This window comes from Pyxicephalus adspersus, chromosome Z (genome assembly GCF_032062135.1).
Source record: "Pyxicephalus adspersus chromosome Z, UCB_Pads_2.0, whole genome shotgun sequence".
NCBI classification, from domain to species: domain Eukaryota; kingdom Metazoa; phylum Chordata; class Amphibia; order Anura; family Pyxicephalidae; genus Pyxicephalus; species Pyxicephalus adspersus.
Window position 1 is genome coordinate 32,166,843 of NC_092871.1, and position 17,158 is coordinate 32,184,000.

At 37.9% G+C, this 17,158-nt stretch overlaps 1 protein-coding gene across 2 annotated transcripts in view; it reads right to left on the bottom strand.

Moving 5' to 3' along the window:
• Window positions 1-17,158, bottom strand: part of CD99L2 (CD99 molecule like 2) — a 39,475-nt gene that overhangs the window by 13,000 nt on the left and 9,317 nt on the right. For both annotated transcript variants that reach the window (XM_072431796.1, XM_072431797.1), the window contains exons 2-4: window positions 5,955-6,017; window positions 5,337-5,381; window positions 573-650 (exon numbers count right to left, since the gene is read on the bottom strand). In XM_072431796.1, coding sequence (XP_072287897.1) covers window positions 573-650; window positions 5,337-5,381; window positions 5,955-6,017 — 186 coding nt within the window. The remainder of the gene's footprint in view (window positions 1-572; window positions 651-5,336; window positions 5,382-5,954; window positions 6,018-17,158) is intronic.

Genomic DNA, 17,158 nt, shown 5'->3' on the forward strand with positions numbered 1-17,158 from the left:
GTAAAAAACAGGTCATAACACTTACCTGTCTGCATTTTTTTTCTTTCAGGTGTGGTGATGATCCACAAATGTATGCCACAGTCCCTAATTCTTTAATCTGTTATTCAACTTTACAATTATGCAAAATTACCTTGAAGTGTACCTAAACTCAGAATTTTCACTGTACATAAAAGGGTAGACAACGTGGGACGGCGTGGGACTCGATGGAAGAAACCTCCGGACTGATCGCCTGCTCTGCGGGATTGAAGGTAAGTGTATTTTTTTTTTTGTGGGTCATTTTTGGGTTTACTTCCTCTTTAATCTGTAGATAAATTAGTTCCTATTAAGAGTTTCATGAGGCCTAACAGTTACTTTAAGGGGACCTCTGATGTGAGAAGGTAAACAATGGCTAGGTGAAGACTATCTAGGTGAAGAAATCTACTTATTTACCATGGCACCATGGCAGCTATGGCATAAATGGTTTTCAATGAGACTTTACCACACTTAGCGGATGGAAAACACCTTGTGAAGTTTTCTTTTTAATCCTACCTAACTTCTGCAATATGCTGTAAGCCATACAAATTCAGGATTACCTGGCCTCCTAGGAGGAGGTTTGGGAATAACCTTTGGTGGCTGAGTAGGATCAAAGAAGTCGGACAAGTCCAGTTCATCTGTAAAGAAAAGAGAGACCAGACACTTACATTAAAATGTTTTTTTGCACATTTATAAATTTTACAATAATAAAAATATTTACAAGACTAGGCTGTTCACTGATGTGAAAAATGTACACTCAAATGTACACAAAATGTACATTCAGGTGTGTGTTTGGAATTTGCTAAATATAAATCTGTCATGAGCAATTCTTGATCTCTTTATGCAAATACTAGAAGATGATATGCTGCAAATTTTAAAACCAGTTACTGCATGACAACCAGAAATAATGCGCATGACATGAAGACTGATCACTGATTGCTTTATCTACATATGCTGAAGACTAATTACTGAGTCTTTAATGAAAACGTAATTTCTCATACCTGGGGACTGGCTCCTGCGGGGGTTAATGCACATGTGTAGACAAAAGGGGTTAGTGCATACATTTTGAAGCCTAGTCAATGGTTTGTCAAACAATCGAGTCTGGCAGTAAGGAGGTATGGCAGGGTTTAGGAGACATGACCTGACTTTCCAGAGTAGTAAAAGAGACTCAAGACTGGTTGGTCTGAGGGCCTGCACAAATGACATTCAGAGAAACATAGAATCCTATAAGAGAATTGGATTTTATGGTATATGAGCCTTCTGGGAGAAAACCTTCCTGCAAGGTTAAAATTGTACTCTCTAGTGAGCATTTAAAAAAAAAAAGTTGAAGAGGTACTGGAAACCCAAAAAGATTGCAGAAAGGTATAAAGAATTTTTAAAGCAGTATTACTCGGGTAATCAAGGGTCACTTAAACTAGGGGTTCACAAGGTATCTGGGATAAAAGACTGTAGAGCAGCATTTCTCAACGAGGGTTCTTCCAGAGCTTAGTGGGGGTTCTTTGAACAATTTGTGCTGCATAGGTCAGCTACCATTGACCCAAATGATCTTTTTGGGTATCTGTAAAGGTGACATTCTGCCCAATGGCCAACAATGCAAGAGCCAGTTTCCCATTGACAAATTTGTTAATGTACTATGAACTGGGTATACCATAAATATTGGCAGGGGTTCCCTGAGATCTGAAAGTTATTTTGAGGGTTCCCTCCTTTGAAAAAGAAAGAATGAAAGGCTGTAGAGAGAACTCCATAGGAGAGGCCACAGCTAATTGTTCAAAAACAGAAATGCAGTCAATGTTTTTTGGTGGCCCAAAAAAATCCCCACTCATTAGTGCTAAAGAAAACTTAAAACTCATATGCCCTTGTACTATGACACCATGGAATTAGGCTGGGGCATGCAGAGATAGGTGGGGAAGAGAGATGTTGGAACCACACTCAACACTGGTGATGTAAGAATTTCATTATCATTACTTGTCATGTGATTTGGATTATATGAATGTGTGTTTACAGAACTGGTTCACTTATATTATGCCTACCGATTACTTTGTATTATATAGTTGAGGGTGATCTGTAAGGTTGGCGTTTCTAAAGAAGCAAATATTGAGCCTCAAAATGGCACACGTATTCATCATCCTGTGGAAGGAATCATTTCACACTTCGATACCTTCAACTTATCAAGAATGGATAATCAAGATGTGCATACATTGTATTTATATACCATGGTTATCACAATGGTTTAGCTTTTTGTATGTAAAAATAAAAGATATTTGAAATTTGGAAAAATTTCACAGGGAACAAGAAAGGTTTTCAAAAATGGATATTAAAAATTCTGATAGATGCACCAAATGCCAGTTCCATAAATAATCAAATGTATAAACCAAAGATGACAGCATACATGCTCACAACTCTATATTGTGACTTTCTGTGGAGGTATAAACAAAACTGTTACATAATCATAAAATAACATTGTCCTTATAAACAATTATTTAAAACACCCAAATATAAGTAATCGATATATGAATACAAAACACATGTATATACTAAACACTTCAAGCCCCCAACATATACAGTGTATAAAGAGTACAAGTACCCACAAAGAATCAAAAAGGATCATACAGATCTTCCAAAAGACTTCAGTCAGTGGGTAGTAGGGGCTAGTTATCATCAACACGTTTCGCAGTAATTTAAAACTGCTTCTTCAGGATGTTTACTACAATAAATGTTAAAAATTCATAATCCAATGAATATTTAGATGCATTATATAAAACTACCATATCAAAAATCCATACTATATGTTAAACATTACTCACTTTAAACCATAATTTATCACAGAAAAAGTTAGGTGAAGGTGCAGGTAGATGGAAAGATATCTATCCTAACAAAACCTTACCTTCACTCGGCAATTTAATTACTGCATCTAATTCATTAATTGTTTCGGCATCTTCAATTCAACCGAATTTGACATGAGCTATTCCTAAATTCACTAGCAGCAATTTGTTTTTAGCAACCCCATCACAAATTCTGAAACATATGATTCTGGATCAATATTTCTTGAAAGGCCCAGTAATACAGATAAATTAGCAGCTATTATTCCTTATGAATGCTCAAACAGAAGCCAAATTAGGTCTCAGCTTCTGTCCAGAACAAAGAATTAATACATTTGAAGCTTTTAGAGATCTGTATTTATTCATTATAGTCATCTAATGCTATCAATGTTTGGTAAAACCCAATCTGAAATTCTTTCTAGGGCCAACTCAGATATAAAAAGACTTAAAACAATAAAGACTTCTATAGCCAAGATTTCAGGGTTCATAAAGATCCTAGCCAGCTATTGAGGAGAATCCAACCTCAAGTTCCTGACATAAAGTACTTATTGACCAACAGGCGAGTCTTCTTAAACTAAAATCTAAGTCTCAGTTCTTTCCTTCTTTTGATGGTAATTTGAATTAAGGAGGCTGGTAATGAGAAGTACAGACACAGACGTGGAGACTCTGCTAGGGAAAGATGCTATAATGTGCAAAAGTTATAGGCTTTGAAATGTGGGAGCAGTTTAATTCAAGTTTTTAAAGGTTAAGTTTTGGACTTTATTGGACTGGGAAAGAAAATAAAAGGGATAATACTGAACACCAATACAGGTAGTCCCTGGGTAACATAGGAGATAGGGACTGTAGGTTTGTTCTTAGGTTGAATTTGTATGTAAGTCAGAACAGGTACATTATTTTAAAAAATACAATTAGGACAGATGCTTGTCTCAACATATTATTAGGCAGCGTGATGTCAGTTACTGTAAAAAATCCTCAATGAGAGTTAATCATAAACAAAGAAAAAAAAAATATTTATAGAGCCTAGACATTTATTAAGGATTAGTCTATATGGACTGTTTGCCCAGCGTTTAACCTGAGGCTTTTAAAGCCCATGTTTGAAATCCCTATGCATTCAAATGGGCTAATCTACACAAGGACGTTTCCTTGAGACACGTTTATGAGCTTTATCTTAAACGTTGCTTGTAACATTTAAAAAATAAAAACGCAGGGTAAACGTTCCCATTGAACTCAATGGGTGTTTTACAAGCGTTTTAAGCTTTTAATGAAAGCTTCCATTGAAAACAATGAGGGCTTTTATAGGCTTTTTTAGCAGGACTTTGGAAGCCCCCTTTAATAAGGAGACTCCCAGATCTCCACCACCCCACCCTGGGGAATGAGTACAGGGGTACATAAAACCCCTTTACTCATTCTCTGAATGGGTTTAAATATGTGAAAAAAATTGGACGAAGCTTTAATGGTAAATTATTTTCATTAAATATGTGTGTTTGTGTAACTAAACTTTTTTTTTTTTTTTTTTTTTTTTTACAGGTTGACAGTGAAGGATCCCCGGGCACTAGGGGTTAAATGGGGACAAAGCCATTTAACTCTAGTGCTTTGTGATTGGCTGAGGTTTTCCGTTTCCCAGCCATTCAGCACTAGACCTGAATGGGGAGACTTATCCCCATGAACTCTAGTGCTCTGTGATTGGCTGAGAAATAGGAAACCCTGATGACAGCTCAAGCATCATCGGGATTTCCCTTTCCTCGCCCTATCAGGGAGCAGAGCAATAAGCTGGGCTCTGCTATGGGGACAGCTCCGCTCTCCTGATAACTCCCGCAGCCCTAGAGGAGCTGTGACATGTGTTCTGTATCTGTAACACATACTACAGCACCTCTAGGGCTGCGGGAGTAATCAGCGGAACGGAGCTGTCAAGCTTTAAAAGTTTTAAAAGTCAAGGTTGTAAAAGTGCATAAAAAAGTATTTTAACGTGGTAGGAATGTTTATATGTGTTTTTAAAACCGTCCATGTAGACCCAGCCCAACTTCTAGAGCAAGCTGTGCATTGATATGCAAAAAGTCCCCATTAAGCCTCCGTCCCGCACATGAGGGAGCAGGGTCTAGGAAGTCTGTATGTTGGATGTCCTTAACTCGGGGACTACCTGTAATTAAACCAGAATGGTAAGAATAGGTACATGCAGTGTGTTTGAGTAGTCTGAGTTAATATTATATAAAATAGAATAGAGTGCATAGCACACGGCAACAGAAAGCCAAAGGCAGCTTAGAAGTATAGAGGAGAAGATAAAATTCTTTATTTATGTACCTGGAAGGAGGATTAGCAATCTATTCCTCTTTCTAGCTTAGAAGTTTGCATTTATAACAATTACAGCCAACAATGAAATACCAATCAATGGCCTATCACTAGTCATCCAAATGATTGCCCCAGGAAAAAAGGTAGTATAGCACATGGACCATTGTTTACCCACATTTTTACTTATTTTCTAGCAATCTTAGCCTAAAGATTTCTTACCTGAAAGTTTCTTTGGAGGTTTAGGTGGCTTTGGCGCAGGCTTTGCTGTCATAGTAAAATAAAGACAAGATATTACCAAGCTTTGTATACACAGGAACATCTAGTTTCTTATCGCCCAGTAGAACCATTCATAAAAGGTATTGCGATTATTCTATAAAGTTCTAAATTCAATAAAGTAAAATAATTTTGCAAAAGTGCTGTAATACATAGTAACCAAAGACATATAATTTAACAGAAGCAGGAAATATGAAAGATGACTGTTTGCCACTTGTTACTAAACATTTTGCTTTTTTTTCCTCATCTAAACCAAGAATGACATTTCATTTGATGATAGCGCTTGGTAGACTAAGTGACATGAAGGGGTGAAAATGTGGCAGTTAGAGGGAGAAAGAGAAGGATGGGAGAGAGACAGAAAGCGGAAAAGAGTGAAAGACTCACCTCCCCTCCATTAGAACCACAAGAGTGTGCAGAGCTAGGGGCTCAAAGCTTAGAGCTCCTATCTCTAGATCTGAAGGATTTTAGATCTGGGTACTTGTTCAACTTGAAAAATTATTTTCCACATCAGACTGCCAACTGAAATAATAATTTCTGTGGCTGGTGTACAAGGTAAATACTCACGTTTTTCAGTTGGGACAAAATCAAGAGCATCTTCTAGGTTGAAGTCATCATCTTGTCCATGAGCTAAAATAGAAAAAAGAAAAATTAGCAACAAAATACTATAAATCTATTGTAGCTATAACATTTTTTATATTGGTTTCTTGTATTTCCCTGTACATGAAAAATAGAATTAGAAAAGCCATTCTGAACTGGACTGCTCTGCACAAACCACGTAGATCAATATTAGGCACAATCTCATACGACACAAACTCCTCAGTCTTCTAAGCCCCCTTTACAGTCAACTCATCAAGATGAGGGGGGGAGGAAATGGGAAGCAAAACATAAGTCGCCATATTACCGCATCTCAAATCACACACTAAATGGACAAGGGCCATTACAATTACATTTTCCAGGGGAGGTTATTACATGTACATAGATAATGTCAATAGCTAAAAGTGTAATGTAAAATATATATCTGGGGGTAAATCATGAAATTATTTTTTGTAAAGCATAACTTCATTCTAAATTAAGAAGATCAGTGTTTTCCAAATAAATTTATTTAAAGTGGAACTAAACCAAAAACCAAAAAATGACACTTACCTTTAATTCACCTGGTCCTTTTCCCGAGATTTAGTCCCGCGTTGTCTAGGAATTCCTCGTCGGGCGCCGCCATCTTCATTCTTCATTTTCTTCTTCTTCCTCGGTCTTCTTGGCAGGTCACCTGATATCGCACTGCGCAGGTGATGTAGCCCGCTGTAGGGGGGGGGGGGGGGGGGGACCTGATATCGCACTGCGCAGGTGATGTAGCCCGCTGTAGGGGGGGGGGGGAGGAGAGCCGATCACAATGCACTTGCGTGAGATCAGCATCTCTTTCCATTAACAGAAAAAAATGGCCCTTCTGCGCATGTCTGAGATTAGGGAGTTCACAGAAGGAGCACCCGGACAGAGCCTCCCGGGATGTGTGATATAGGTATCCCGGAAGGCTTTGCGCCCTTTTTATTTTTTTTTTTTAAAAAAAAGGATGTTGCACTTAAAATTTTGCCTTAACATATCTGTAAACACACCCATCTATGTAAAGTGAAAATGTTGAGTTCAGGTACGCTTTAAGCTGGGTGGGAAGAAGTTGTAGGTGGGTGGTCAAAAAGTGGGCAGGGCTACACATGACAAATTAAAGCAGACCTAAACTAAAATTTTTACCTTATATAAACAAGTAGACAACCTTTTTATGCATGTGTACCTTTTTTTGGAATGGGGGGGGAATTAAAACCTGAATTGAAGCGCAAAGCCGGAACCCGGTCCAGGAAACAGATCAGAAGTAAAGGGGAGTTTGCTTGCTTTTTTATTTACTTCCACTTTGAGTGCTCAAAATTGTGGTTGCTGTTGGAATCCAGTAACCTATATTTCTGCCAGCTTTCTACCACCCCCTATACTTTGTTCCAACTTTCTAATGTCCATCTCCTTAGTATGTCCTAATTTTCCATCTTTGTGTTATGTCCCAACTGTCAAGTGACCCGATATATATCTGTCTATAGTGTGACCCGGTTTTTCAGTCACCACTCAAAATTGGCCGTATAGTTACTAAAAAGTGCCAGGTGGTGCGCCTAGCCAACTAAAAGGGGCTGGGGAGAACACAGAAGATACAAACTTGCAGGTACTGTTGGATAAAACGATTGTTCATGATGGTTTCAGGTGACAGCTAATGAATGATGGGCTTACAGTCAAGCAGCCTGTTCTCCTCCATGGAGAAGGGGCGCAGAGAGAATTAGATGCCAGACTGCCTGGTTTTACAAAAGTGTACAACAATATATAAAATAGTATATAACAACAGCAATTGTAAGCAATCCAATGGGGCGTCTAACTAAAAACCTCCTGGACTATATACAGGGGCAATACACACTTTAGATTTTTACATGGACCCCTGGCCACAAATTCTTCTTGATACTGAATAAACAAATTATGCTAAGGTGGAACATTTTTGTCCATGTAAACTCAGTACTAAAGCCAAGGAGTTGTAATCTAGCTTTATAAAATATATATGAAATCGGATGGGGAAAAAAAAACTAGGTTTTACTAAGTAACAAACATAATCATGTGCTCTAGTTACCAATCTGATTTTATATTTGGCCAATTTAAACTAAAGTATATAGCAGAAAACCATATGCTGAGTTGGTCGAGGAAGAAACTTGCGTGCATTGTCATTTTAAAAGTAAGAATAATGAGCTATTCTTCAATAGTGGGACAACACGAATATGTATATACTAGCTATGCATTTAGGCTTCTCTTCAGCTCTACAGTTGTACACTGTACACTGTAATGGACTGTGACAGAAACCAGGATTTCACTGAGCCTTTTAGTTCTGCTTGCTGTACTGCTAAACAGAAAGGTTAATATCTATTTTCTCCTCTAGTGCTTTCCTCTAATTCTAGTGGAGAGGCAATCTGTGGATCTCCAGATGTTAAAAGCTTACAAGTACCAGTATGGCTTCCCAATTGTGCCACTGAGGAACACTACAGAAGCAGTTGTGTGGAAATAGATACAAATTTAAATAGTGAACAACAGTTACTTTTATGTTGATACAGTTGGAACGATGTAGAGGAAATTTTAGAGAACAAAATATAGTCCAAATTGGATCAGGGTATTTGCCTGACATTATCACAAGTGCACAGATGTAAGTTAAAGCACACGGAAATAATGGGATCAATCATAAAGAAATAATTTGGACTAAGATCTAAGAGTTTAAACAATAATTTTACAATTTAAAAGGTTACATTTATTACAAAAATAGAAAAACACACAAACGGCCGACAATATACTATGCAAAACATGTGAGTAAAAACAAGGAGGGGGTTTACAAATGTAAGAGGGTAAAAGTGAACTTCATAGAACCTTTTAAGGTGCCCTGGGGTATCCGACATTGGCAGACGATACTTTGGACCTAATTTTTGAAAGCTCTCCAAGGCTGGAGAAATGATTTTAGGAAATCCATTCCAGGTTTGCTGGATCTCCCAACTTCACTGATGAAAGTGTATCCTCTTCAGACTTGGAGAGCTTTCATAACTCAGGCCCTTCGAGTCACAGTGGCTCTTCCAGCGTGCCATCTTCATATAGTCCATCCTGTTGCCATTTCTTTCATAGTAAAATGTATATGAATACATTATGGTTATCTAAATAAACGGATTCACTACAGCAACATTCATTCCATTGCTCTGGCGTTCAGTTCTGCTACTTGCTTATGCATTATTAGTGTTTTTTAGCAGTGGACCAGAGTCAGCATGAGGACTATAACTGGTCAGCAAGCCGTGATTCACTGTGTGTTCTGACACTTTTCAGCTGTTTCAGCATCTGTGGTATAGTAGCTTTCCTGTAGTATCAGACTAGATGGGCTGGCCACCCTCATGAGCATCAATAGGCCTCGGGTGTCCATGCTTTTAGACCCTATTAAAGGTTATGTTAACCCTAAGGATAGCTTCAGAGCTGCAGTGGAAAGAAGTCTTCCTATGCACCTTCCAGTAGCTGGCACCTAGCCAGCCAGTAGCCCACTTTCACTGCTGCATGTTTCTTAAAGAACCAGCACGTGCAAATCAGAGAGAAATATTGAACCACCCAATCGCGCGCCCCCCCCCCCAAAAAAAAAATAAAAAAAAACACATCCTCTATTGGAATGCCACAAGAAAGGCGTTAGTAGCACGAGAAAGCGGTAACCACACCACTAACTTAGCATTAATCTGAACATATAACTTCACTTATTTGTTATATTTGGTTTAAGTATTTTATTGAATGTGTTTTGTTATATCTGTTTGGCATGTTCTTAAAAATCTTATCAGTGGATAACTTCCTGTGCTTTTTAGTTTGGTTACAAAGTTCAGCTAAAGCTGCATACACACCTGCAATTTTTCTCGTTGGAAAGGATCTTTCACGATCCTTTCCAACGAGAAAAGACTGCACGATGCATGAACGATGCTGTACATACAGCACCGTTCATGCTCTATGGAGAGGGGAGGGGGAGAGCGACGGAGCGGCACCCTGCTGCGCGCTCTCCCCTTCCCTTTCATTAGGATCGGTCGTCGTCCATCGTCCATGGATCCGCCAGGACGGTCGTCGGACAATGGACGACGACCGACTGTACACACGGCAGATTTTCGCCCGATAATTGGCCGATACCGATTATCGGGCGAGAAAAATTTGCCGTGTGTACGCAGCTTAACTCATTGAAGATGGAGGGGATTGTAATCTTGAAGCCAATCTAAACTTACAATTCTTACTTTACATAAAAGGGTGGACAACCCTTTTTTATAAAGTAAAAATTGTATTTATGTATTTTAAGTGCAACCCCTCTTACTTACCTATGTCATGCATTCCGGGAGGCTCTTGGCTGCTCCTTCTGTACATGCCCAATTTTGGTAAAAATGGAAGATAAAAAATTATCTGAACATAAAAAATAAAGAGATTGGAACTCTCTTTCCCCACATCACCTGATCTTGCGCCTTATATCGGGTGACATACGAAGAAGAAGAAGTGGTCAGTGCCCGGCGCGGAGGAAGCAAAGATACTAGGAAGACACGGGACACAATTGAAGAAAACTCCCAATGGATCGACAGATCTGCGGGATTAAAGGTAAGTGTTCTTTTTTCATTTTGAATTTAGTTTTGCTTTAAGGAAAAAGGAGAAGAGGGTATTTCTGTAGACCTGTTCTATTTGTGTTGTATTATTACAGTAGGGTAGGTCAGCATTTGCACCCCAGGAAGTGTCTACTTGGTAGAATTACCATAAAGTTTGGTCAAAGCGAGAAAAAAAAAAAAAGGAGTACAGAAAATAACCCACACAAGTTCCTTAAATAGGAACAAAAAGCAATTTCAACCTTGATAAAAGATGCCAATAGTCTGTGAAGGTTTGATGAGTAATCATTTTCAAAAGTAGCAACCATTTGCCATAAACATGTTCCTCTCCATATCCGAGCCAAGTTGAGCCAACATGTAATATAAAAGTAGGAATCGAAACTGCATGTTCAATTGGGGAAACATAACTAACATTTCCAAGGCAATATAAAGGCACAGCTTTAATTTTAAAGTCATCTAATTTAGAAAGAAGATTTGGTTGGTTATTTAACAGAAAGCCAACTTTTCTCTTTTGGGAACTTGTATTATCTTTACAAGATACATGGAAAATTGCACAAATGCCAACACCTTAAAAAAAAAGAAAAATTGTTCCATTAAAAGGATAAAACAAAATCTTTAATCTAAAAATTTCTTCCGCAGTAAATAAAAAAGAAAGGAAGTTGGCTAAACTTCAAAACCAGCCCCGTTCAATCAAATATAGAATGGAAAAGTAGAGAAGTTGTCTCAGATTCTGACGCGTTTCGCTGTTTGGCTTCCTCAGGGCATTTATAGAGACTTATGGTAGAAGATCACTTATAGTAATTGGTGTTCTGTCAGCAAAAAGGCAGAGGAAGGATGCTTTTTTTCAAAATTAAGCTTGTAAGGGGAACACTAGGCGTTGGGTAGTATGCTCAAAAACATTGGAAAAAGATTTTTTCTATATGGTACTATGTTGAATAGGTTCCAATAGACATATCAGATGAAAAGTACTCATTTATTATCCAGAGACAAGAGACGTAGCTTTGGATGTCAAATGAATGCTTGCAAAGAAGGACTTACAATTGTATTTTGGATGCTTTCTACCTTGTGTAAAATCAACTAAATTATACCATAAAAGCCCATCTATGCCTCTTCTACTTTTCTATATTTCTTACATAGTATTTTTTTCTGGCACCAAAAGTCTTATTTGTGACTGCCAGCATCATTCAACTTGCTGTCACTGGGCCTAAACCGTCCTGCACCCACCTCATGTCCGATCCCTTATGACTGGACAGTGAAATGTAAAGCAGAATAGTAATGAGCGCATCTATATATCACCATGCTTTCTCTTCCCATCAGTATGTTTTTTTGACATGAACAGATTTATGTACTATTCTGATTCTTCCACTTATTTCATGTCCCTATTGAACAGTGACTATAAGATGTCAATACCAGCTCACATTCATGTACTTACACAGGTGCATTCTAAAATAAAATTTACGATGGATAAATTATTACATAACTGCATTATTTGCATAATGTCTGGCTATAATTTAGTTTTAAGGAATGGATGAATTAAAAGTACTAAACTGTGTGCTGCTTCCCCACCTCTTACATTGTAAGCTCTTCGGGGCAGGGTCCTCTCCTCCTCCTGTGTCCACTGTCTGTTTTCGTCTGTCATTTGCAACCCCTATTTAATGTACAGCACTGCGTAATATGTTGGTGCTTTATAAATCCCGTTTAATAATAACAAGCTCTGCGAAAACCAGACCTTGCAAAATATTGTAGATTGGGTGGGTATGGGGACAGACTGATTTTTTCCCTATCTGACCCCTTGTCAAAGAAAAAATATATGATAAAGTAAGGCACATCTGATTCTAAAAACAAATGCACAGGAAACACAGATCAGGATGTACATGGTGTGGCAAAAATGGACTGTCCCTTTTTACTTTTTTTTATTATTTCAAACTTAAGCCACAGAAAACTAAAGATTGACTGCAGGTTTTGTAGGATAAAGAAGTGTTATACAGTAATAATAATCCTCAATGACTGCTTCCTAATCTTAGAAATTAAAGTTTAATGAAAGCTCCAGGTAATATACCAGGAATAGGCAGCTTTTTGTGTTCATTACATTCCCTCCATGCTTTCTTTTTAAACATACATACACCGGAAGAACTGTACTGGGAATGCAGAGGTACCTTTGTCTTTGTGTTTTCCTTTTTTTCCCTGCCTGCTCAATGTCCACAGTAGGTTTGAATGGAAATTTTTGCTGAAATATAAATGGTCATTTAGAACAAATATTTCTTCTCAAACTAGAAGGGACAGGTTAAAAGAAATGAAATATTTTTAAATCTGGGTGGGAAGAAGCTTTAAGACCATGTATTGTGACCAAACTTTTCAGTAACCACCCAAAACAGCCGGGTGGTTAGTGAAAAGTGCCGGGTGGTTAGTGAAAAGTGCCGGGTGGTGTGCCCAGCTAAAAGAACCTGGGGAGAACACTGTAACCATAAGTACCCAGCACAGTTTTTAGAGTGCCAAAATAAAAACAAGATAACATGGAGGGTGAATGCAGGCAACACCACCGAACTGACACCACCGGCTATTTTTGGGTGATTACTGAAGAGTTGGGTCACAATACAAGGGCTGCCGCCCACTTCTAATTTCTTCCCACCCGGCTTGAAAAAAATACCTGGGTTGAACACCTCTTGCATATTTAGCAGTGTGTACCGAACACCATCATTAAGTATTAATAGTCACAGGTAGGCATATGAGAATGTCTTATGGGTGTGGTGCAGAGAAGACACCAGGTAAATGACTATCCTTGAATATATAATATTAAATACAATACAATACCATGGCAAAGTTTCAAGTGACACTACAGTATCACAAATACAAAACAGTTGCTCACACTTGCTTAAACAAATTCATCAAGGATGCTTGTGTCTAACAAATATTGGGCTGAACTATCTATATAATTTCTAATCTCTGCAATAGGTAAAAAAAAAAAAAAAAAACTTTAAAAACTGTGAATGTGTGTGATTAGCAAAAAACTAGAATAATGAAAAAAGTCAACAAGGTAAAACATAGCTTGAGCTTACAAATTCACCAATTTTATTATTATTAATAAACAGTATTTATATAGCTCTAACATATTACGCATCGCTGTAAATAGGAGTTGCAAATGACAGACAGTGACATATTAGGAGGAGAGGACCCCGCCCTGAAGAGCTTACAATCTAGGCTACTGGAGAACCAATAGAGATAATACAATATACCACTTTTACAGAATATTTCTAAAAGTGTTGTTTTCTATAGATTCTTTAGGACGAGTCGTCATGGCAGTGGCTTATTAATATACTCAATGTGCAGAAATTGTATATTGAGGTCTCCTTTAACACTACAGGGAACGTATTTGACGGACTGAACAATGGAAGGATGTGCGGTATATAAAAAGCACTCTTCGAAGAGTTTTATCATAAGTGTGCCCTACAGCTGCTTAAAATCTAAGATTATCAGAAAAAGAAAGGATGATTTATTATGAAAAATGTGAATCACAGAAGACATCTGAAGTGTTCTCAACAAGCAGACTGGATTTGTGGCAGTAGGAGACTATTACACTGATGTTTGGTCTCACAGCGAACAACATTTTGCCTAGGGTTGACAGCTAAAATAATGCTTCTTCCTACTGAACTGAAATTTACTCCCACATGCTGCCAGTAACAGATAAAGTGGTGTGAAGACATGCACAGAAGGACTTGCTTGTTCAACAGACACCAAAATATTAGGAGCAGATATCCTGAAATCCAGCACATAGGAATTATATGTTGGGGCACCCGGCCCACTACATCAGTTTGATCTACTAGCCCTGATTTATTAAAGTTCTCCAAAGCTGAAGAGAATACACTTTCATCAGTGAACTGTGTGATCCGGCAAACCTGGAATGGATTTACTAAAAGTCATTAGCTATTTGTTAGCAAATGTTTTCAATCCAGATCAGATCTATTTCAGGTTTGCTAGATCACCCAGCTTCACTGATGAAAGTGTATTCTATCCAGCCTTGAAGAGCTTTAATAAATAGGGCCACTGAAACTATTAGAAACTTGAAAATCAGATTTTTTAGATGGGGGGGGGGGGGCAGGTCCCACTGCTGTCTCCTCCAGCCCCCTGATGACATGCAGTCAGGTCTTATCCATGTGCAAAAACAGGGAGCGAGACATTAGCTTGTGTGAAACAGAGAAAAAAAAACAATTGGGCCTGATTTAATAAAGCTCTGCAAGGCTGAAGAGGACACACTTTCATCAGTGAAGCTGGGTGGATCCAGCAAACCAGGAATAGATTTCATCAAAGTCGTTTGCTAGCAAATGTTTTGAATCCTGGACCAGATCAATTCCAGGTTTGTTGGATCACCCAGCTTCATTAATGAAAGTGTGTCCTCTTCAGCCTTGGAGAGGTTTATTAAAACAGTGCCAAGCCATTTCCTTCGTTTGCTTTCAGAGAACCACAAAAGTGAATTTAATATTCATATTTTCTGAATTTTCTATTCATATCACATTTAATGACAGATCACATATCCCAGAGGGCGTCAGGATTTAGTTATTAATTAAAGCCACTTAGCCGAGATCATAGAGAAATTTGGATATAAAAAGAAATAAATGGATATAAGAAAAGTAACAAACAATAAAAAAAGTGTACAAGTTCTGATTTATGACAAAAGGTCTGCCATATTCCCTTATCCTTTAGCTTTTGTAAAAAAATGCATCTTTTCTGTGGCTCTGTTCTTACAGACACACAAACTCCTCTTCTGGACTTGGTGATGGCCAATGTTCTCTAATCAGCTTTATGATAGCTCAATGTCCTTCCAGGTTGTATCATCATGGGCTAGGGCTCACAGTAGTCCCATGCTCAGAAGGGTGCTCATACTTTTCTGTAGAAGTATGCATGTACTTCCACTTGTTCAGTGACATGTATAGGGTTAAAACCATATTTCAGAAAGCAGCCAATCAGCATTTTCAGATAAACTGTCAACATGTGTTCTTCTTATAGCCCAATCAAAGCCAAAATTGAGCAAAGCTAATTCTCAAAGTAATCACATAGATTATTGTAAATGATAAGTATTTTTTATACCTGAATTTTTAAATCCAAAACCCCATTATGTAGCTGTGCCCGCCTGTAGCTCTGCAGATACAGGACCTCCATTGCCTTTTTGATAAAAAAAAAAAAGACTACTACATTCATTCACAAACTACTTACTATGACTGCAAGCCTCTTCTCTCCTTCCTGTAGAAATATGGTTTCCACTGTAATACAAAGATGCTAGGAAATATAATCGAACATTTACTGCTCAGCTTACTTTCTATGTCACATCTGAGATGTATTAGTGCTGTGTGCCAGCACATTGGCACATAAAACAGGAGCTCTGTCCACCACCTTGCTAATACACGCTGTTCGTATTTACTGGTTGTACTGAAATGATGCAGATCTGAATGATGTTGGCTTTTTCAATCTTAAATTTAGTTGGCCTGTAAAGTGAACTTTACCAAAGTTGGTCTTTATTTCACTTAGGTCAGATGATTGTGTACTACTCCCCTTACCTCTTGGATTGTAAGTTCTTTTGGAGGAGTCTTCTCTTCCTCCTGTGTCATTATATGTACCTGTCCAGTGTTCTCCCCAGCTCCCACCAGTGCACCACCAGCACTTTTCAGCAACCACCCGGCTGTTTTTCGGTGGTTACTGATGAGTTAGGTCACAATACAGAGGCTTAAAAAAATTCTGGGTTGAGCACTGCTATCTTATTATGCAGGTTTGTCATTTGGAACCCCTATTTAATGTGCAGTGCTGCGTAATAGGTTGGGGCAGTAACAAGTTATTAGTAAACACTCAGAAGCAGGATAGAGTTCTCTATTACTGCAAGGTTCTCTACAGAGGAATAGCCGAAGTCAGGTTGCCAGGCTCTTAAGTGTCCCCACGGTCTTCACAGATTCACAGGGAGATAATTAGTATTAATGTTCTATACTGATTGAGCTGTATCCCTGTAACTATACCACTGATACATAATGTTGTACTGGATTAGGTGCACACCAAATGTTCTGAATACTCCCCACTCAGTGACTAAAAGTACCTTGATGGTAAAGACAAGCATGACCAGCTTCATATACAGAATTATTATATATATATATATATATATATATATATATATATATATATATATATATATATATGAGAGTCAAACTATTTGATGCCATTACATATAACTGTTAAAGAAAATACACAGTAAGGTCATACTTACCTAAAATTTAGGAAAAAGTTTAGGCTTTAGATATATATTAAGTAATTTATATAGTTGTTCTCAAACAAAAGGAAAGGTTTACTGATCACTACTTCCTCTAAAAATGTTAACCTTGGCTTCACATGTAATGCCATCACCCACAGGCACTTAGCAGACAATAGCTTTTTTTCTGCATGCTTTTAAATACGATAGTAAAAAAAAAGAACATTCCAAAGAATTTCTTTTTAAAATGTATAAATAATGTTACCTTACAACACAATTAACCTCTACAAGCGGCCTTGTTCTCTTTAACATTATAAAAGATTCTAAATATTTTTTATATCATAGCTGGAAGCATTTATTTTGCTAAGTATTCTATATCAGTG